We start from the raw sequence: 22,206 nt of genomic DNA on the forward strand, positions 1-22,206 counted from the left end.
GAGCCTACTGTGTTCTCCCTTTCCCTGGCTGACAATTAAAGCCATCTTTCTATTTCCTCAAAAAAAAAAAAATTGCTAGGATGGCAAATTAAAAAACTATTTAAAAAAGTTTACCACTCATCCAAAGTGGGCCTATGGTTGAGTGGAAGTATCAAGGCAGCATGCCTGCTCACCAAATGTGACACATATATTAGCAATCCCCCTTTTCCATGCCCATGACAAACACTGGTAATTAATCAGTCATTGCAACATTCTTTCCTCCTGAGTCCAGATGCAGCCTCATCACCTTTCCCAACATAGGCTATTACCAAACAATGAGAGTGGACATGTCAGCTATGGCAATGTAGAGGAAACTTGTGATGGTCTACGGAATCCAGCCTAGAGAGAAGAAAGGTATAATGATCTAAAACTTCATGAGATAGGAAAGATCAACATGAACTTCATATATTAAGAAAAAGTTCTTTTTTGGCCCTGTCTCAAAAAGTCCCAGCAACTGAAATACAAGCAGTACCCTTGGCCAACATCACCACTCATTTGAACCTGTATAACTTAGGTTTAATTTTCTATATTTTCTGTATAAAGGAACCAGAATTCTTTGAAGAATTGATTTCACGTCTTGGGGTAGGAAGCTTCAGAGTGGGTCTAGAATAGCCTGTTAGGAATTCGTGGTTAACAGATACGCACTACTATATTTGTTGCTGTTGCTGTTTAGTCAGTTATGTCTGACTCTCTGTGACCTCATGGACTGTAGCCCATCAGGCTCCTCTGCCCAATGGGATTTCCAGGCAAGAACATTGGAGTGGGTTGCCATTTCCTTCTCCAGGGGATCTTCCTGACCCAGGGATCAAACCCAAGTCTCCTGCATTGGCAGGTAGATTCTTTACCACTGAGCCATCAGGGAAGCCCCCACTACTATTAATATGTATAAATAAACAATACATACCTACTGTATATCATAGGGAACTATAGTCATTGTCTTACAATAACCTATAATGGAAAAGAATCTGAAAAGAATATACATACATATTTTGCTATACACCTAAAACTAACACAGCATTGTAAATTACTATACTTCAATTTTTCTTTTAAAAAGCCTTTTGTTGCTAGAGAGCATAGATGTTTTAAAAACCACTGGGTACAAAGGGACAAAGGAGGAACTTGGAGGCAGGGTTCCTACTTCCTAAGCTACACCAATTTAAACAGAAAAATCATCATCATCACCATTATTATCAACTGGAACAACTTACAAAAATGGAAAATCTTAATATAAAATATTAACAAAGAGGAGACTGGGGGGCTACAGTCCATAGGGTCTCAAGAGTCGGACACGACTGAAGAGACTCGGCATGCACGTATGGACGCTAACAAAGAAAGTAGTATAATCTTTTAATCTCTTAATATAAGAAAGATAGTTTGTACTTTTATTGCTGTTAATTAAGTTACAAGGTAAGAAAGAAATAGCTAGTTTCTTTTCTACTTAATACACAGACATTTTAAGCATGGGTCTATTAACAAGTATGAATGTGAACCTGTTTCTATCTGTTTGAGCAGGAAAGATTGGGAACTTGCATGTGGGTCAGTCTCTTCAAAATTAAGAGCTAGGAGGTGGTTGGATGGCATCACTGACTTAATGGACATGAGTTTGAGCAAACTCTGGGAGTTAGTGAAGGACAGGAAAGCCTGGAGTGCTGCAGTCCACGGGTCACAAAGAGTAGGACACAAATTAGTGACTGAACAACAAATATGTATGACTAAGTCCCTTCACTATTCACTTGAAAGGATCACAACATTGCTAACTGCCTATATCCCAAAACAAAATAAGAAGTTTTTTTTTTTAAAAAAACAGCTATATCATGAACATGATCAGCTTTTGTGGCCTTACATTACAGCAAGAAATAAGCAGTCTGTCAGTTCATTGCCACTAAAGATTATATGTACTAAACAATGAAAAAGGACCCCAGTGATGTGTTTCCAGATGATAAAATAGTTGAATGTCATACTTGCTACCTTCTCCCCCAACAGAGCAATGATCCACTCCCTCAGCTTCCAGGGAATGAAACCTCTAGATGACCCTACTAATAGGATACAGATAAGATATAAATAAGGTTCCAATTATACTAAAGAGTTCAATATATCATAATGACAAAAAAAAGGTTTAAGCCATCTGTTCACAACTTCTGGTAAAGACACTCACTGAGTTTCAGAAAAAGAATATCTGAGAAACAGATATAAATTTTCCATGATATAACCAGCACACTTTGTAATTAAAGGGGCTCAAAACACTGGACTATGCATCCAGATCCCACGATGACCTGAAATCTGAGGGTTAATGATTTTGAACTTGCAATTTAACAGAGTATCTTTCTTTGAGGATAGGGTAATGTGTCTCAAAACCTAGGAAGATTATATAGACTTACGAGAGCTGCGTAAAAACTGAACCCCAGGAATGTGCAAGAATAAGGATAAAAACAGGTTTTATAATTACTGAGCTAGTTTAGTGTAGTGCTTTTTTTCCTCTTTTTAAAAGTATTTAGGTTATTTAAGGAAATTTGATATATTTGATTTATTTTTAATCAAGTTTTTGAAAGTTTCAGGTTACAATCACTATAAATGATTAAGCAAATCTCCTTTGTTAAATCCATAAATTTTGATGACTTTGTTGAATAAGTAGTATATGACTGTTTAGAGGAGTATCAATTATGTTTAAATAAAAATTGCTTAATTTATAAGTTCAGAAACTAGACATTAAGCAATGCACAAATGGTCATGAATGTTTCTCCCCAAGCACAGAAGCCCGCTGGACACTAAAGACCATCAAAAGATGAAACCAATTTGCCATCCCAGAAGACTCAAAGCCATTAAAAAAGATTTCTATTCAAATAAAGTACCACATGCTGAATCTTTTCTATACAGATGGTTCTAATTTCTCAGATTTGGTGGGACTTTGCCTTTCGGATCAAACTTCAAGTGAAAGTTTTTGCTTCCCCAATTTAATTGTCAACATAGAGCTGTCAATTTCATACCTTTGGGCTCATCTGTCTTTCCTCTTGGGTTGGAGTCATCATCTTTTGTGGAATCCTTCAAGGTTCCATACTCCTTTTCCATCTTAGCAGCTTCTTCCTTGGTACTGTCTGTTTCTTCATGACTCTTCTCTGATGGCACTGTAATCAGATTGTACACTGTTATAACCCTATTTCATGTATTAATTCCCAGTGTAGAAATAAATTTTATTGAAAAAGTATAGGTTGAGGTCAGACCGTTTTTTGAGCTGGAAGGATCTTACTGATTACCTTGTCTGACTCCTCCCCCTCCCCATTTGACAGAAGAGGAAACTGAGGCCCAAAGAGGGGAGAGATGTGCAGAAGGGATGTGCTGAGTCACTGAGCTGGCGGAAGAGCTGGGCCAACTCCCCCACTCCCAGTTTTCTGGATTCTGGTTCTGTTTTTTTCATTCTACCACACTGTGTTATTCTCCGTATTTTAATCAACAAAGATATTCAAGTGAGATATGTCAGTTTCCAAAGTATTGAGTCTTGATTTCAAATGAAAATAACTGTAGTTGCCTCATCTCCTCAATGTTATTTTTGAAGAACACTCTGTTCGAATAACACATAAGGGTTTGGGGCTGTGGCTGGACTTCTCTCCTGCCTCTTTCTTCACAGTTCCTTACCCCTGGTCACCCTAACACAAAGAAGAGAGTTGGATCCTTGCTGTCAATAATAATCCTTGCTCATTTCTCACTTAAAATAATTATTTCTGGGATTTCCCTGGTGATCTAATGGGTAAGACCCTCTGCTTCCACTGCAGGGGACAAAGATTTGATCTCTAGTTGAGGAATTAGTATTGCCACAATTTGGTCACACAACATGGCCAAAAAATCCCTATATTTCTTTCTAAAAATGCTATATTGAATTAAAGAATCAAACCATGAAGTAAGTAACCCCTTGAAAACAACTGTAGTGCATTGCTATGGTCAGTAAACTAGGGAATATCAGCAGTCTAATGATAAGCTTTTTTTTCAATAAAAGGTTTATTACTACAGAAAAATAGGAAAAAAGAAATCAGTTATTGTCTCATTTTGTAAAATAGTCACTACTAGTTTTGTGGGGTAGTGTGTGTATATATATATTTTTTATGCATAATTTTTCCCTAGTAGTACAGTTTTGTTCCTTGCTTTTGTTATTAGCATCATTATGGAACAATGTTTCCAGGTTACTAAAAATTGCTTGAAAACATCATTTTAAAGTGGTATGTACTCTATCAAATATATGTACATAATCTCTGTGGTAGGGACACAAAATTCAAGTATAAGAGTTTGCAATCTTTTCTCTTTTTGCCCATCTTGCATCCCTGAAAGGCTACCCCATGGCATTTGACATGCTAAGCAGGGTGACAGGTGGAGATGCAGGGGTGAAGAAACCGAGACAAGGGCATAAGTCATACCACATGGGGCACAAACTGTCTCAGAGGAGAGAGAAGGGGACAGCATGGACGGGGACAGCAGAGAGGGGACAGAGGGTCTGGGACAGTGGTCTGGGTGATGGTGATCTGGGCAGAGAAAAAGATACCTAAAGGAGAATTTTAGAAAGGATTGTTTAACCTGTGACACAGTTCTCATCTTTATCCACAAACCACCACCTAAAAATCTTCAGTAAAGCCTTCATTTCTTTTTAGTGCTTCTGGGGATCAGATTCTGTAGTGAAACTGGCCAAGGTTATAGCTACTTAATCTTATGGTTGGATTCCAGGTGTTCAAACTTTTTGAAATCTGTAATTCTTTACCAATATTTACTGATGTTTATGATTCACCCCTCAAAAGGGTTATTTTGCTAAAAGCTGGAAAATAAATAGTAAAATCATACCTGGGAAAAGTTTGCTCTTATTGTCAGTAACGTTTTTTTCTAGTTTATTCTTGGTCTGAAGAGCAATTGTTTCATCCAGGTTTTCTGGAAGGGGGAGGAGAAGAATTAAAGTGTTATGTCTTCAAAGATGATTTTAAAATTCTACTAAAAATGTTGAAATCTCACCCAAAATATCACAATAGCAATTCCACAATATTAACAATGCTAGTTGACGTCTCTGGTGGTACAGTGGATAAGAATCAGCCTGCCAATACAAGGGACACAGGTTCAATCCCTGATCCAGGAAGATTCCACATGCGAGGAGCAACTAAGCCCACACACCACAGCTACTGAGCTCTTGTGTCTAGAGCCTGTGCTTTGCAACAACAGAAGCCAGCACAGTGAGAGGCCCACACACCACAGTGAAGAGCAGCCCTTCTCATCACAACCAGAGAAAGCCTGCACAAAGCAAAACCCAGTGCACCCAAAATCAAAATGAAACAAAAAAGCAAAACACCGCTAGTAAGATGATACGGATTATATTTCTAGAAATCACTGACGCTCAGGATTGAAAGGCATACAATTAGAGGTTCTCAAGTTCAGCATCCTAGTCAGTTAGTTGCAGAAGTCTCTTCCACATTTCTGGCCAGTGCTAGAACACATCCAGCGTTGGGGACTATAATGAACACCTGTGGTTTGGGTCTACTCAATGCCTCCTGGTAACTACATCTTGATTTTCCTTTGGAAAGCCCACACCTCTCCCCCTCTCAGCATATTTGGCTCCAGTGGTGGCTGAATGGGCTTCCCCGGTGGCTCAGATGGTAAGGAATCTACCTGCAATGTGGGAGAAAGTGAAAATCGCTCAGTCGTGTCCGACTCTTTGCAACCCCATGGACTATACAGTCCATGGAATTCTCCAGGCCAGAGTACTGGAGTGGGTAGCCTTTCCCTTCTCCAAGGGATCTTCCCAACCCAGGGATCAAACCCAGGTCTCCTGCATTGCAGGAGGATACTTTACCAGCTGAGCCACCAGGAAAGCCCAGACCCCAGTGCAATCCTTGGCTTGGGAAGATTCCCTGGAGAAGGGGATGGCTACCCACTCCAGTATTCTTGCCTGGAGAAATCCATGGACAGACGAGCCTGGTGAGCTACAATCCGTGAATAACCCAGGTCTGCCTCCCCCAACCCTTGGGCTATAGTTCAAGGAGAAGCAGATGACTCTAGCCAGGCCAGTGAGATGCAATGCTAGGAGAAAGATGCTCTCTTTCCATGAGGATTGGTATACCATGAAGATGTGAGCTTGAGGCTGTGCCAGCCATCTTGTTTCATAATGGAGTTGCTTATGTGGAATGAATCAATATTCAAAGAGTCAGTGAGATGGAGAAGAAATGGATTCTCACATTTTGGTGGGCTTCACAAACATGAAGCTAGACTACCCCCACCTTTGGACTTTTTGGTTACATAAGGAAATAGATTCCCTTTTTGCATAAGCCAAACAGTTGGATTTCTGTCACTCAGGGCCCTCACTATGAGGCAGCTAGTTCTATTGTTGGTCTTAAATTTTTTATTTTCATTAAGATAGAGCACTGTGTAAGTTTAAGGTATACAACATGTTGAAGTGATACACTTATATTCTGCAAAATGATTACTCCCAAGAGTTAGCTAAGACCTCCATCATGTTAAGTGTCTTAAGGGTGAGAATTTCTCTACTCATATTAAGCCAAAATCTGTATTTCTTGTCTTTGTCCTAATTCTGCTCTTTAGAGTAACATCTTGTAGGTGTTACCACATAGAAATCTAGACTCTGAGCACTTCAAGGCAGTAGTGAATTTGAATGCATACTCTTGGTTTTCAGTTTATTTAACCAGTAAGATATCCATCTCACTGGTAGGACAGGGCTATGTGCAAACAAGCATTTCTTTACAATTAGTCTACAAAGATTCCATTATTTGTGTTACTTCGCCTCAAGAAAATTCTTTCTCCTACCCTACTCCATCCCTTTTTGAAATGAAAATCAGTATATTCTATTGTGTGATGCCTTCTGCTTTCTTTTCTGAAATAGCAACCACAGCTGGCAACCTTTGTAGTCACCACGTACTGTTAGGACCAGAACAGAAGTGTAGACCACTGATCGTTGTCACATGCTGAGATGGAGGAGAAGAGGTTACTTACTTCTCTCCCTTCTACCCATGCTGCATCTGAGCTCTCAGGGGTCTGAGAGTATATCTCCATGGCAGTGGAAGTCAAAAGCCAACATGCTTGTACAGAAAATTCTTTACATACAACTCATTTTCTGATTGTAAAAGTTATACATGAAAATGATAAGAAAATTATAAAGAAAAAAATAACACTTATTTTGCTCAGATATATTTCTTTCTAACTTTATGTATATATGCCCATTTTTAAACATTTATTTATTTTTTATTGAAGGATAATTGCTTTACAGAATTTTGTTATTTTCTGTCAGACATCAACATGAATCAGCCATAGGTATACATAAATCCCCTCCCAGTATATCTATTTTTAAACACCAAAATTAAGGTTATGTTCTAAATGGCTTTAAGCATCCAACAGTATATCATGGACATTTCCCTATTTCCTTAGTCTTTCTAAATCATATTTATTATTTATAAACATACAATTATTAACCACAGAAACATTAAAAACAAAATTTAGTCTAAGTAAGAATAAATAATTTAGATAGTCTCCTCTTATGGGGTAGCAAGAATATTTCCATTGTTTTGTTTCCATAAGCCAGTGCTGTCCAATAGAACTTTCTGCAATGATGGAAATACTCATTTCTGTGCTATTCGATACGGCAGCCACAAGCTATCTGTGGCCTTCAAATGTGTCTAGAGCAAATGAGAAACTAGATTTTAAATTTCGCTTAGTTTTAATTATTGTTAATTTAAAGAGCAATATGTGACTATCACATGGAATAGCATACCTTTAAATAATAGTGGAATAAAAATAAAAAACAAGGTCCAGGGTGGGGGAGGGAATACATGTGTACATAAAGCTGATTCATTTCACTGTACAGTAAAAACCAACACAACATTATAAAGCAACTAAACCCCAATTTAAAAAAATGCTTCATTTGTTTTAATTATACTCTTAAAGGGTAAGAATCAGTGTTCTTGCTAATTTGTGAAATTGTAGTTCAGTGTTTACAACTTTCAAGAAAAAATAAAATCTTAAAAACTGAAAGAAAAAAAAAAAGAAATACCTGGCTTGCTTGCACACAAGACTTTGTGGCAGATCTAGTTTATTTTCATAGGATAAATGACTTAAGTGTGAAATTTCTGAGTCACCAACTATTAACATGAAACAGTGATTGATTTGGAACAATGTTTTTGATCTACTATTAAGTGGGTAAAGTAGGCCACAAAGCATGGTGTGTAACTTGAGCCCATTAAAACAAATAAAAGACAAAAATGACATAGGTATGTATGTGTGTACACACATACAGAAAAATATCTAGAAGGATATAAATCAGAATGTTACCTGGATGCTAGTATTATGAGTGATTTCTCACTCTTTTTAACATCTTTCTGCATTGACTATTTTTAAAGATAAACATATTCTTTTATAATCAGAAAAAAGAGTAAAACTAGTTTTAATGTAGAAAAAAAATGGCATTTATACAGAATAACTCTGGATTACTCTGTCCTACGATATTTTCTCTTCCATTTAATTCTCTCTCCCCAGTCAGTGATCAGAGTAAGGGGTCCTGAGTTCATCTTGCCCAAAGGACATCTAAGATGAATGGTATTTGTTAATTAACTAAACCAAAGCAGGAAAACAAAAGGCTTTTCTTCTTTTAACAACCTGAATGCAGAATCAAAGATTGTTTCAGCTTATCTATAAAGTTCAAGGAATCAAGGGTTGACAAACATTTTCTATAAAGGGCCAAAGAGTAAATATTTTTTATTTTGTGGGCAACACAGTCTCAACTACTCAACTGTCTCTGTAGCACAAAAGCACCTATGGTCAACACTTAAACAGGAACATGGCTGTTCCAGTAAAACTTTATTTACAGATGCTGAAGTCTGAATTTTATTTAGTTTTCTCATGTCACAAAATACTATTCTTCTTTTGACTTTTTTTCAACCATTAAAAAAATGTAAAAGCTATTTTTAGTTTGTGTGCTATACAAAAATCGGTCATGGGACAGACTGGGCCCATGAGCAATAGTTTATCAGCTCCTGATATAGGTAACCGAGTCTTTGATCTCACAGAAGAGTGAGGTCCAGAAAGATGGATGCTCTCCTGGGCATGACAGACGTGGTCGGAGGCAGAGCTGGGAGCAGGAGGCAGAGCTGCTGCTGCCCAGGCCAGTGCTCACCACACACAGACCCCACTGGTTAAAATCAAGACGCTTACTCCCAACCATGTGAACACAATTGAAAAAAGAAAGACAAATTTTAGTTTTATCCCTGAGAAAATGATTAGAAAATGTTAGTAAAACAGAATATAACAGAGGTGAAATGTTTGTTGTTGAACTGGATCTATAAAGAATTGAAAATGTCAGGTTAATTTTATTTGTATACATTGTCAAGCTGGGCAATTCTGGTAACCCAAATGAGTCAGGCTATTTTGATATAAATGATCAAGTTAGTAAAATAATTATTCCCAAATCTCTCATTCATTTTGGACAATGAAAACTAGTCACTGTGAAAACAAAAGAGATAGGACTCTCACCAAGATAGGAAACACCTTCCTCTGGAGATATGGTGCCATATTTTACCATCATCTTCACAAAGTCAATCAAGGTTTTCATGATAGTAATCAAGGTTTCTTTCTCTTTTGCCTCTTTTTCTATATAAAAGGACAAAATAATTTTTTTTTAAATGGTGGCATATAGTTTCATCTTTTAATGTTAATTTATGAAGTACAGCATCTTATTGAAATAGTTCTCCCTACATTTATAGCTAACCCATTTATACCTAAAATATATTTATGAAAAGCCCACGTCTTGACTGGGAATATAGGACAATGTACTGATATACTTAATTTTTTCACAAATGAGTAATTATAACTTTTCCAAAGAGGTTTACCATAATCTAGAATATTTTACTGATAGAGTAGATGATATCGTTTGCAACCAGGAATAATAGAAACTCAAAGGAAAGTTAGAAGATTGGTGACCCAATAACCCTTCTCTACTCATATGTTTTTGAGGGCAAGAATGACCTCTTTTCATTAATCAAGCTTAATATTTGAAATAGGAACACACATGTACGTTTAGTTTTTAAATTCAAGGTTGATTTTTTAACAGGAGTATATATTGCTTTCAACCTCGATTTCATTTCAAAGAATATACACAAATCATGAAAATATTCCAATGGTACAGAAGTAAAAAGTGAACACAATATTCTCTTCTTCCCCCTGCCCCAGTGCTTACTTCCTATGCGCAAACGACTATAGATTAACTTCCTATAGATTAACCACTGTTAGCTGTTTCTCGGAAACTTCATATTTGACATACTGTTTTGTATCTTGATAGAAGACGGTGACCAGTGATTCTATAGTAGTTCAGTGGCTGTATTAATTCTAAAATCAGGAAAAAAAATCTATTTCCATTTTTTAAGAAAAGAAAACCTATGTTGCTAGAGGACAGCATCCCTACTCTTTTTGCTGCCATGAAAGATTTTCTCTACTACTTCTTCTAGCCTTTCCCGCAACTTTTCAGCCTTCTCACAGATGGGGCTGGTAGCCAACAGACATTAGTCTACATTTCTTGACTGATGGGCATTTGGAATCTTCTTTCCACTGCTTTGCAACAGTGGAAGGCAGGGACCTGGAAAATAGGCCTGGTTTATAAACTCCAACTATTCTAGGACTAGAGCTGTTCTGAGAGGTAGACTGAGGGGTAGGGAATAGGCAAGCCCACTGCTGGTTCTCACACTAAGCTACATTCTACAACCTAGTCTGTATCAGTATTGAAGATACTTCCATTTTCTGTTTCATTATTTCTCAATTGGTTCAGACCTTGAGTGAAATAGATGGGTATAAGTATTTAAATTAAAAGCTAATAAAAATAAGGGCAAGAAGCAATGGGGTCAAGGAAACTGAAAAGATTAAAGCACATAAAATAAAAAAAATAATCCATATGATGGAATCTGAAAAATATCATATAAAAGTCACAAACTTGGGAGAGAGGAAGGTGGGAGAAGAGATGGAGGAGAGAAGTCCTGGGAAGTGCAGGTGAATGATAACTTCAGCAGTCACATTATTTTCTCAAGGTCATATCCATAAAAATATTTAGTATCATGCTGATGCACTTCACTGACAAGAAGTGACTCACCAAGATGACAGAGGTTCTGAGCTGGGTATCTGCCAACCAGTAGGGCAAGATGGCTCAGAATGGACCCTCAAGATGCATAAGCCCTGCAGACACCAGCAGGGGGGCTGGGTGCCATCTGGTCAATGTCTGGGACTGAAGGACAAAAGGATGTTCTCCAGAAATGAAAGCTCACTCTAAGGTCACTTCTTGGGAAAATATGTTACAATTATAGAAATCTTTATTACAAATGTTCAGTCTGGGGATGAATCTTTAAACAGGAGGAAGAAAAGCCATAAGTCAGTACAGGGCATCTATCTAGACAATAACAACAACAGAAAATTGGCACATTATTATCCTCCTTGCAGATTAACCAAAAATAAACATGAACTGAAATCTTCAGTCAACTCGTTTTGGAGCACTTAGAAAAGAGAACACTACATTAAAGATTTCATTTTTTAGAAAAGCAAATCATTTCCCAAGTGTGTTTTGAGCTCCTGATCTTTATTAGTCCAATGTTTAGTTCACTTCAATTCATTTGAAGACAAGTTGAAAATATTTAAAAAGCAAAATTCTATATCATTTAAAAATAATAAACTATGTTCCATATACTGTTCTACTGAAGGAGGAAAATAAAACCTTAAAGAGATTTGCAATAAAAGCTTTGGCTGAACTGGGTCAGGCTGGGAATGTGCTCTGATTCATCCCTACATGGGTACAAGGTTCTCTCCAATACCAGAAACACAACATGTGTTCAATACCTGTTTATTGAACAAATAAATGAACCCTCTGTTAACATGAAGATTAAATTATCCAGAAATCCCACCTTTCCTGATTATCCTTTCCTAAATATTTCCATGACTAGTACACTTCTTTTGGAAAAAAATCAATGAGAACCATTTCCCCCAAGGCCATAATATATGCCATTGACGGTTGAATTTAGAAACTGAAAACAGGAAGAAAAAAATCCCACCCACACATTTCCTGGAATTACTGTTTCTGTTTCACGTGAGCAGAAAATAATGTTTACCTGAATCAATACTTTTCAGTAGTGCATAGAAGTTTGGGAAATACTGGAGTTCCTCAAAGTTGTCTTCACTGTAGGTTTTGGTTCTCCTTTCCAAGCCATTTGTCAAGGTTAAAGTGTTAGATACTGTTTCATCATTTTCTCCGTTACTAAAAGCATTCTGAATTGCTGCCATTGGAGTCTCCAGTTGCAGGGAGAGGAGCAGAAATAAGCACAAAATAAACATTTTGTTAGAACTAATGGATACTTGTCTGTGATGCTGTTGAATTTTAAAGTGCACAAACACCTCTTCCTTCACAAGATCAAACTCTTTTCCAGGAATGTGGGCATCAAGTCACATGGGAAGGGCACTGAGATTTAGAGACAGGTGCTTTACCTGAAGACCCTGAATCCTGCTCCAGGGAGAATAGGCAGGTTCCTGTTCTGGCCAGCTTTCCCTTTACCAATACTCATGAGTGTTTTTTCATAAAATTGCCTTTCACTAAGGAAAGGAACTTTGAGTTTTAGAATCTACCAAAAGGGATGATGCCAAGATACAGGAAAGCCTGTCACAATGTCTGATACTAGCAGAGTGTCATACCTTAGGGATTTCTGGGTGACATTTTAAGGCCTGTCTGGCAGGGTACACAGGATATTTTCCCAGACCTGATGTGTAGACAACGTTCCCTATCTTAATGATCCATTCTCCACTTAGTGAACTAGACAGAAATGTAAGAGCTTTGCTTGCCTCTTTCTCTTCATTTCCCTACATTTGATCCATCAGGAGCCTTACTGGCCACACTTTCTAAGTTTATCCCAAATGTGTACATTTCTTTCTTCACTGTCCTACTCTAGTCTAAGCTACCTTGACTTCTTCCCTTCTAACTGGTACACAACTACCTTCCAGTGTATTTCCATCCCTGCCTTTTCCACGTTGTAGCCAAGCTTATCTTTTTAAAAAATATGCAGTAGCTACACTGTCTGGTTTCAGTCATTTGGGTACTCCACACATCCTTCTATTTGTTGCCTTTCATGTTCACAAGTTAACTCCTATTCAGTTATTAACAAGTCCTGCTCTTGTTAATTCCTATTCAGTTTAGTTAATGCCTAACTTCAGTTTTTGGCTCAAGTCACCTCCTCCAGGAAGCCTCCCCAACCTAAGTCCAAGACAGGTTCCTTTTTTATGAGGTTTTACAGAACCATGTTTCTTTTCTCAGAGCATTTAATACAGTTGCAATTAAAATACATGACTATTTGAAGACCATCTACCTTTTCCTTTAGACTTTAAGCTTCATGAAAACAGGGATTATACCTTTCTAAATGAGCATTGTATCCCCAGTGTTTGGTACATAGGTGGTATCTCAATAAATATTTATTGGAAGAATAATTTTGTTTTCATTAATGCATAAGGAGATTTTAGAGATGAGAAGTAAGGAGTACAAAATGGGAGTGAAGGAAGAAAATTGATATGTCAGTTTTACTTCAGACTGGTATGCTTGAGTGAAAGCCATGAGTTATGTGATAAGTCTAGAAAATTTTTTATGGTAGGTGGATCTTCTAAAGCTGTTATAAAAGATGACAGATGGTGGAGATTGGAAGTAGGGAGAAAAAAGGAGAGCTTTTAACCTACCTAGTAAAAACAGAACAATTCATACCAATTTCTGTTCTCTAGCCTCCCCTAAAACAGGACCATAAGTCTATAAGCCACTTTTCCCTTGTGTCTGTGATAGGGTGTTGAAGGGGATGAGGAGTCATGGGGTGTGGGCACTCTGGTAAAGAAAATGAAAGGAGAGGTGAGGAGTTTGATATTCTCTTATACCCCCTATGGTTGGCTCCAAACAGAAGTTTAAAAGAATTCAAGGAGGAGTGAATGATTTTAGAAGCTTGGCTAAGGCCAAAGAAAAGATGAAGAGGTAAGGAGTCCAGGGAGATGAAAGATGACGGAATGACAAGTCTCAGTAAAGGATGACACAGACCCCTGAGTCAATGGAAAGAGGAAGCGGCGGGTGGAAGGGCACAGGGTGGATGGAGAGGCAGTATGAGGCAACTAGCTCTGCGGAATAGAAAAGTTGGTGAGGACTGCTGTATTTAAAATGGATAACCAATGAGCACCTACCATATAGCACAGATAACTCTGCTCAGTGTTATATGGCAGCCTGGTTGGAAGCCGAGTTTGGGGGAAAATAGATACAAGTTATATGTATGGCAGTCCCTTTGCTGCCCACTTGAAAGTATCACATTGTTAATTGGCTATACCGTAATACAAAATAAAAAGTTAAAAAAAAAGCTGGTGTGGAAAAATATCAAATCAATCCAGGTTTTTTTTGAGGGGGGTGTTGAGGGCAAATGATGACATCCACTGTGAACAGAAGTTGGATACCAAGAGTTGTGAAACATTTGAATCCAGTGCACTGGGATTATATGAATTGTATGTGAGATAACCATTTCACATAATATGTGTTATTTTACTCTGGAGTATAAGACATAATCTTTACTAAATAATATAAGATGGGCTCCAAAATCACTGCAGATGGTGACTGCAGCCATGAAATTAAAAGACGCTTACTCCTTGGAAGAAAAGTTATGACCAACCTAGATAGCATATTCAAAAGAAGAGACGTTATTTTGCCAACAAAGGTCCGTCTAGTCAAGGCTATGGTTTTTCCAGTAGTCATGTATGGATGTGAGAGTTGGACTGTGAAGAAAGCTGAGCGCTGAAGACTTGCTGCTTTTGAACTGTGGTGTTGGAGAAGACTCTTGAGAGTCCCTTGGACTGCAAGGAGATCCAACCAGTCCATCCTAAAGGAGATCAGTCCTGGGTATTCTTTGGAAGGAATGATGCTAAAGCTGAAACTCCAGTACTTTGGCCACCTCATGTGAAGAGTTGACTCATTGGAAAAGACTCTGATGCTGGGAGGGATTGGGGGCAGGAGGAGAAGGGGACAACAGAGGATGAGATGGCTGGATGGCATCACCGACTCGATGCATATGAGTTTGGGTGAACTCTGGGAGTTGGTGATGGACAGGGAGGCCTGGCGTGCTGCGATTCATGGGGTTGCAGAGTTGGACACGACTGAGCGACTGAACTAAACTGTATTAATTATATACAAATGCAAGTACACACATCCATGCACATGCGTATACACACATACATAATTGATGCATATGTATTTGCATATACTTACCACTTTCTCTGGTATTTTCCCAGTGTGACTCTCAGTCTTGCTTGTTGGTTTATTGAGTTCCTCTTCATAATTATTGGCTTCCTTAGAGATCAATTTTTGTAAAACCTCTGCAACTTCATCTTCCAGTGTGTGTGCCTGGCTTTCTGTAATCTGTTACAAAAAGTCAAAATATATATAACTTAGTTCTATTTTTGTGGTTTAAAAATACTAAACTCTTTAGCTGAACACATATTTTTAGAAGACAAGAGAATATTCTGGTCCATCTTCTGAACAACCCTTGTTTATGCCCCTAGTACGCACTGACTGTCACAGTGACTGCCCAACACTCCTGGGAAGAGGCAGTCTTTACTGTTGGAACCCACAGAAAACAATCCTCAAGTTGTTTCTCAACCCTCAGGTGCAGGTCATGGTAGGCAACTGTTGAAACCTGCGAATTTAACAGCCTCCTAAGGCCTGCCAGGACTGTGTTAATGTGCCTGGGAACCAAGATGGGGCAGTGTAGGGTCAGATTGGATTGTGTAGGGCTTCCTAATCATTGCATGGCTTTGCACATCTTATTTCTTTCTCATATCACACATTTAAAACATTTCTGCTGGTTAAATCCTAACCATCCTTCTAAACTCACTTCAAACACCTCCTCCTCTGAATCTTTTCCTTATTGCTTAACTGGATATAATCCATCTTCTGGCATACTAAATCATGCTGATGGTTCTTACACAACTTGTAGTATGAGAATGTGTGTACTTGTCTGAAAGTGAAAGTGAAGTCCCTCAGTCGTGTCCGACTCTTTGTGACCCCGTGGACGGTAGCCCACCAGGTTCCTCCGTCCATGGGATTCTCCAGGCAAGAATACTGGAGTGGGTTGCCATTTCCTTCTCCAGGGGATCTTCCCGACCCAGGGATCGAACCCAGGTCTCCCACATTGTAGGCAGACGCTTTAACCTCTGAGCCACCAAGGAAGCCCTCTAGCGCCTCTGATAAACCATAAATTCCTAGAGGGAAAGAATGGAGTCTTACTTGTCCTCGAAACTCATGGTGACTGGTATAAAGTAGACACATTATAAACATTTGGCTCTCTGAATCAAGTGGTTTGGCTTCTTAGCATGTTCCAAACTGTACGAATTTGGTTTGTTCTCATGCATATGACTTACTAGGCCAAGATTCAGCAGTTTGGACACGATCCTGTCAAATACTCCTCTGTCGTTTTCCTCATAAATCCTGGTAGCAATTTTCTGGACAATGTCTTCAGCAGTTAAAGGAGTGCCATCAAGTTGATGAAGGCCATCTGGATCATCTAGACAGAGCAATCACAACTTCACATTGTGGTGATCACAGGCCTGTTTCTTGGATTACATTAGATTTATAATCTGAATTTGTACACTCAGGTATGTTTGGAATATACTTAAAGTGGGGCTTTGTCCATGTAAACTCTTGGTTTGAAATAAAATTTGACTTCAAGAGTCTAAGATGGTAATGGAAATTCTGAAAGCTTCTTATGTGGTTATAAAAGGAAGATCTGAAGACAACACAAAAGGCCTCTCCATTTTTAGTGCTAATAGTACAAAAAGTAAAATACCAATAGATACTATGCCTTATTGTTCAACGCACTCTTCTATATATTACATAATTTGATATTCCATTTCCACACAAGGAGTAGACTGGTATTATCGGCACATGTATTCCCTTTGCAGGCAAATTTCTGGGCTGAGGGAGGGGGAACCTGCCTCACACCCAGAATCAAAGAGTATGTACTGAAGATTTTGTGACTTACTTGGAATAACTGTTCACTTGTGAACAGGTATCAGGGTGCCTTTATGTAAGGCAGCTTAATGTGACTACCCTTTTTCCAGAGAATAAGGAACTTTTTTATGTCCCTGAAATTTAAACTTTTAAAATGTGATAACAGATTTGCACAATACAATATGTAAATCTATGGAAACCTCTGCAGAGAAGCTTGAAGACATGTATGCTTGGCTTTCCTGGGAGTATGTTTGGCAGTACCACTCCAGACTAAAGCAAGGGCCCATCCTGAGGAAAAGGAAGGATACAGTAGGGTTGGTGGCAAGGAAGAATGGCACCATGTCCCACAGAGCACTCCCAGGAAGCAATTGGTCTTTTCCAATCTATATTACATCATTGACTCAATGGACATGAGTTTGAGCAAACTCTGGGAGACAGTAAAGGACAGGGAAGCCTGGAGTGCTGCAGGCCATGCAGTAGCAAAAAGTTGGACATGACTGAGCAATTGAACAACAATAATCTATACCCCCTGGAAGAGGATAGTCATATGTGCAAGTTTACAAGGCACTTAACTCCTCTTGTCACCTCTAGGCAGCTTGGAAAGATCAGAAATTTAGCTCCAATGATTTCTCTTATTTATATATTCTTGGACCACTATAAAGGAAGTTATTAAGAGCATGTATTTCACGGGATTCTGAGGATCAAATGAGGTAAGATGTAAAAGCACCTTTTAAATTGCCAAGTATCATATGAAAGTTAATGTAGTTGTATTACTATGGACAGTGGATTTGCACCTGAAATAAAGGAACTGTAGTTATCTTCTAGAGAAAATAGACATTGAATCCCTAGCCAAATTCTGTCCAAATAATTGTGAACATATTCACTCACAGAAAGAAGAACCTAGTACATATTTCTATCCTGTTCATCTTTTTCGTTTGTAGCTCGTGGGGATTCATAGATTTTTCCAGACTCTGCAAAGATGGAAGGGTATGCAGCCTCAGGCAGAATATCATCTTTGTGTTGTTTGGAAGGAAGCTTAGGAAAGTGAGCAGGGTGATTACTCATGGAGGTCTGGGAGTGTTCTGACAGTGTATTATTGCCGAATAGCAGGCCAACCAGTAAGCTGCAAGGCCTTTGAGTCCTATGTACTAGAATGACTAACGAGCAAGAAAGTCCCTTAGAAAACTCTGTAAAATCAGCTCCCCTCCTGGATGACTGAAAATTGGGTTCCTCATCCATTTTTTCCAGAGCAGAGATTCGCTGTCACTTAGGTCTGATTTGTCCATTTGTAGGTTGGAAGTCAGACTCTGGGGAGTAAGTGTAGCAGAAACTGCCCAGGTCTAGAGAAAGGCAGAAGAATTTATTTCCCTTCCCATTTATCCCTTGGGATCTGCAAAAGGAAGAACAGTGATTGCCTGCTGAAGCTGGAAAATAACTGAGACAGCTGCTTTTCAGTTCATTTAATTCACTACAGGGAGAACATTAGCAAGACTCTAAAAAAGTAGCCTCTTTCCTCCCCACACTGCTGGATTCTCTGGAGCCAAGAATTCAGATCTCCCCTAGTACAGCTTGGCTAGACGGGGTTAATAGCTGAACTGTGGGGCAATGCTCCTTGCCTTCCATGATTTCCCCTGCTCCTCCACAATGGAAAGAATTACTCAGAATGACTTCTCTACTGCTCATGAAAGGGTATTTCACCCTCCTATATAGACCTCAGAGGGGAAGCAAACATGAGTTCAACGTTTATAACTTTTTAATGCAGCTCCAGTTCTAAGTGGATATAAAAGGGCCTTGTCCCATCATCTGCCCAGTTGAGTTTGAATTTCCAGCAACTAATATGTTACTTAACATTCATTTATTCAATATGTTAGTATTAAACTCTTAATAGGGGCTAAGACTGGAAATACAGTGATAAATAGTTTAGACATGGTCCCTAACTACACAGAGCTTACTGTCTAGCTCATACTCTGATAATTAGTAATTTCTCAATGAATATTTGTTTGGTGAATGCACAGAGAAGCCCCAAAGCAGTATTTCCTAAAAGAAACTTGGAGAAATCCTAACTCACACATCCTGTAGAAAACACCAAGAAGGAGAGTTGTTGGGTTCTCCAGCACAAGCTCATTTAGAGGTTTCCTAAAGGTATAAAAGCGCCCTGCAGAAGTTACGCCCCTCGGCCTCTCTACTAGGATGAAAGTTTGCATGTCTTTGAGGCTCTAGTCACCTGGGTGGTCCCAAACCTTCTGGTTCCAGGATTACCAGGGTATGAGAGAAGATTAACAATTTACTCATAAACCATTCTCTCCAAGAATCTTCTATATATACTCAAGTGGACTTAAAATGACCCCTAGGGCAAGCCTAGAGCTATTAGCCTAGCACTTGATAGTTCAGAATCTATTGGGGATGTTAATAAAATACTGAACAATGTTAAAAATAAGTTGCTCAGTTAGTGATCAGATCACAAACAGATCTACCTATGTCTGCATGCACAACCCATCTGACCAAAAAACAGTCAGACAAACATTAGATGATTTTTATATTTTCATTAAATGGTCAACTCCACCCAAGTGGTTGAATTTGTTTCACATGCAGCTATACCCAGTACCTATTTATTGCTAGCCCAAATATTTTAGGTTAGAAAAAGAATTCCAAAAAACTTTCATGTAGTATGCAACATGGAATGTATAAAAATATAGACCATCTCCCCTACCCCATACATATACAACACAATTCTCCTCAGGCTATGATAGCCTATAAAAGTCTAATTAGTAATTGTTTTCTGGCAGAGATAATCAGTATAGTTCTCTTGTGGCCCAAGGAAGAGAATTAAGACACATAAGAAAATCTATAGTCACTCCTAAGAACCAGTACTCAGAATGGAAGACACACTGAGGAATTGAGGCAGATCTCAATGCCTCAGTACAATATTTAATTTATTCCCTCATGTATTCCCTTATTTGTGTATTTGTTCACTTATCAGTTCATGAGCTCCAGACACTGGGACTATATTCTGTCTGTTCTCATGGGGAGTTTTCAGTTTATTTTAGGAGAAAAAGAGAAATCATAAGTAGTCACACTCAGGGATATAAAATTACAAATTGCAATCAGTGCCATGATGGAAAGAAACAAGGTTTCTACCAGATCATGTGCTGGATAAACCAGAGAAGTAGACAGTCCATGTAAGACTGTAGATGACACATTAAGGATTTTGGGTTTTATCCTGAGAAATGGGAATCTATTAGCAGGTTTTATGCCAAAGAGTGACATGCTCATATTTGTGTGTTGAATAGATCACTCTGGCTGCTATATGAATAAGCTGGAGGGGGTCAGAGCGAATGCTGGAAGATCCATTAAAAGATTTTTCTGTAGTTCAAAGGAGACATGATTGGAGCTTGGAAAAGGATGCAGGTGATTGGTAATAGAGGAAAAAAATTAAGATGACACATAGGAAGTAAAATTGATAAGACTGATGGATTAGAATGTAAGAGGTAAGGAAAAAAATGGTTTGACTCCTAGATTTGTCTTGAAAAATAGGATGTATAGTAGTGCCTTTCCTAGAGGAAAGAGGGCTAAATTATAAGGTTTACAGAAATTATGAGTTTAATATTAGACATGTTAAGTTTGAGCTGCTTCTGAGACTTCAAAGGGAAGATGTTAAGTTGGTAGATAGTTATAGGTCTGTAGTTCAGAGAAGTCTGGGCTAGTGATATGAGACATCAGGATATAGATGGGAACTGAAGCCATGGAAAGGTTAGAATGCCTAGGGAGACAGGCTATAGCTAGGAAGAGAACACTGGAAAGGGAGTAATAAGTATTTCACCTTGGAATGTGTGTGTGGGGTATTTTGTTGATTTAATTATATGGGAATTATGATATTTTGTATTTATAGTTAAAATAAATTAGAATGTTAAAATGAACTCAAAGCACCCTTTAAAGAGACAATAAAACCTGGGCTTCTGTGGTGCTGGAATTGTGCATGATATACAGTTAAGTTTGGGCCTTTTCTCAGTTTTGGACATGGACTAATAAAGGATTGTGAGTGTGTAACAGATATTTTCAAAGTATAGGACTTTCTCTTACCTATAATGGGAAACTACAGATTAGAGAAAATAGGTAGCAAAAGTTCTTTTTCTTCATTTACCTTGAAATTTACGGTCCAGTCCACTTTTAGTAGAATCATAATCATCAATCAGTCTTCGATTCTTGGTTGAATCAACATCTTCCACATTCAATTTATTATCATTTGGGGAAATTTTTACAGATTGTCTTTCTTTCTCATTTTTTTCCTTTTCTGTTATGGCCTTTAGCAGGTTCAAGTTATCAACAAAGGAATAATTGCTTTCACCTGGCTTGTTTTCTGGAAGAAAAGCCCCCAAGCCCAGCACATCCATTTTAGTTAAGCTTCTCACAGCCTACATTATTTAAATTAGCATCAACTAATTTCTTATTACCTGGAGGGTACGTTTTTTTAATCTTGTCTGCTTCTGCTTCAGCAATCTGTGAAACAAACAGGAGATAGACCTGGTTTTAAATCATTGCTCTACCACTTACCAAACATGATAGCTAAATAATTTAATCCTTGTGGGATTTAGTTTTATTGTTTGTAAAATGTAAATAATATTTTTATCTCAAAGTATTGTCATAAGGATTAAATGAAATAAAAGAAAGAACAAATAGTCTATAAATATTAATTCTCTTCTCTGGTAATATTGGTAAAAGATAAATCTCTGATAAATTAAGAACTCTTACGATAGAGTGGATGTGATGTTGAGCTTACTGGGTTTTTATGCAGTCAGCTCTTTGTTTTATACAGAACTCTCTATATTCAACTGTCAGGATACAGAAATTACCAAAATTATATTTCCCATCATCATTTCAGTCAGTTTATTATTAAGTTTTGAGGTCTGTGAATTCCAAATGGCTAAAAGGTCACAGCATGATTACATTAAATAGTAATAACTAAAATAAAATGAAATAGCATTTACTTCTGACCTACCTGCTCATTCAAAGGTCTTTCTGCACTTAATTCTCTATTGTGTAGGGGTTTGTCTAGAATAAACACAAATGCAAATTTAATTGTGTATTCAAAAGACAATGTGTCTCATTAAATAAAATCTTCAAAAAAGAAAATAGAAATATTTTTGGATGACTGT

General features: G+C 38.0%; 1 protein-coding gene across 5 annotated transcripts in view; it reads right to left on the bottom strand.

The window, feature by feature from the left end:
• Positions 1-22,206, bottom strand: part of SCG3 (secretogranin III) — a 37,489-nt gene that overhangs the window by 14,354 nt on the left and 929 nt on the right. For 3 of the 5 annotated variants that reach the window (XM_004010609.5, XM_042252458.1, XM_060417970.1), the window contains exons 2-10: positions 22,050-22,102; positions 21,505-21,550; positions 21,195-21,410; positions 16,465-16,607; positions 15,314-15,463; positions 12,153-12,330; positions 9,541-9,657; positions 4,861-4,944; positions 3,024-3,161 (exon numbers count right to left, since the gene is read on the bottom strand). In XM_004010609.5, coding sequence (XP_004010658.1) covers positions 3,024-3,161; positions 4,861-4,944; positions 9,541-9,657; positions 12,153-12,330; positions 15,314-15,463; positions 16,465-16,607; positions 21,195-21,410; positions 21,505-21,550; positions 22,050-22,102 — 1,125 coding nt within the window. The remainder of the gene's footprint in view (positions 1-3,023; positions 3,162-4,860; positions 4,945-9,540; positions 9,658-12,152; positions 12,331-15,313; positions 15,464-16,464; positions 16,608-21,194; positions 21,411-21,504; positions 21,551-22,049; positions 22,103-22,206) is intronic. The other 2 variants (XM_042252460.1, XM_042252459.1) reach the window with 1 other exon arrangement.

Source organism: Ovis aries, chromosome 7, assembly GCF_016772045.2.
Source record: "Ovis aries strain OAR_USU_Benz2616 breed Rambouillet chromosome 7, ARS-UI_Ramb_v3.0, whole genome shotgun sequence".
NCBI classification, from domain to species: domain Eukaryota; kingdom Metazoa; phylum Chordata; class Mammalia; order Artiodactyla; family Bovidae; genus Ovis; species Ovis aries.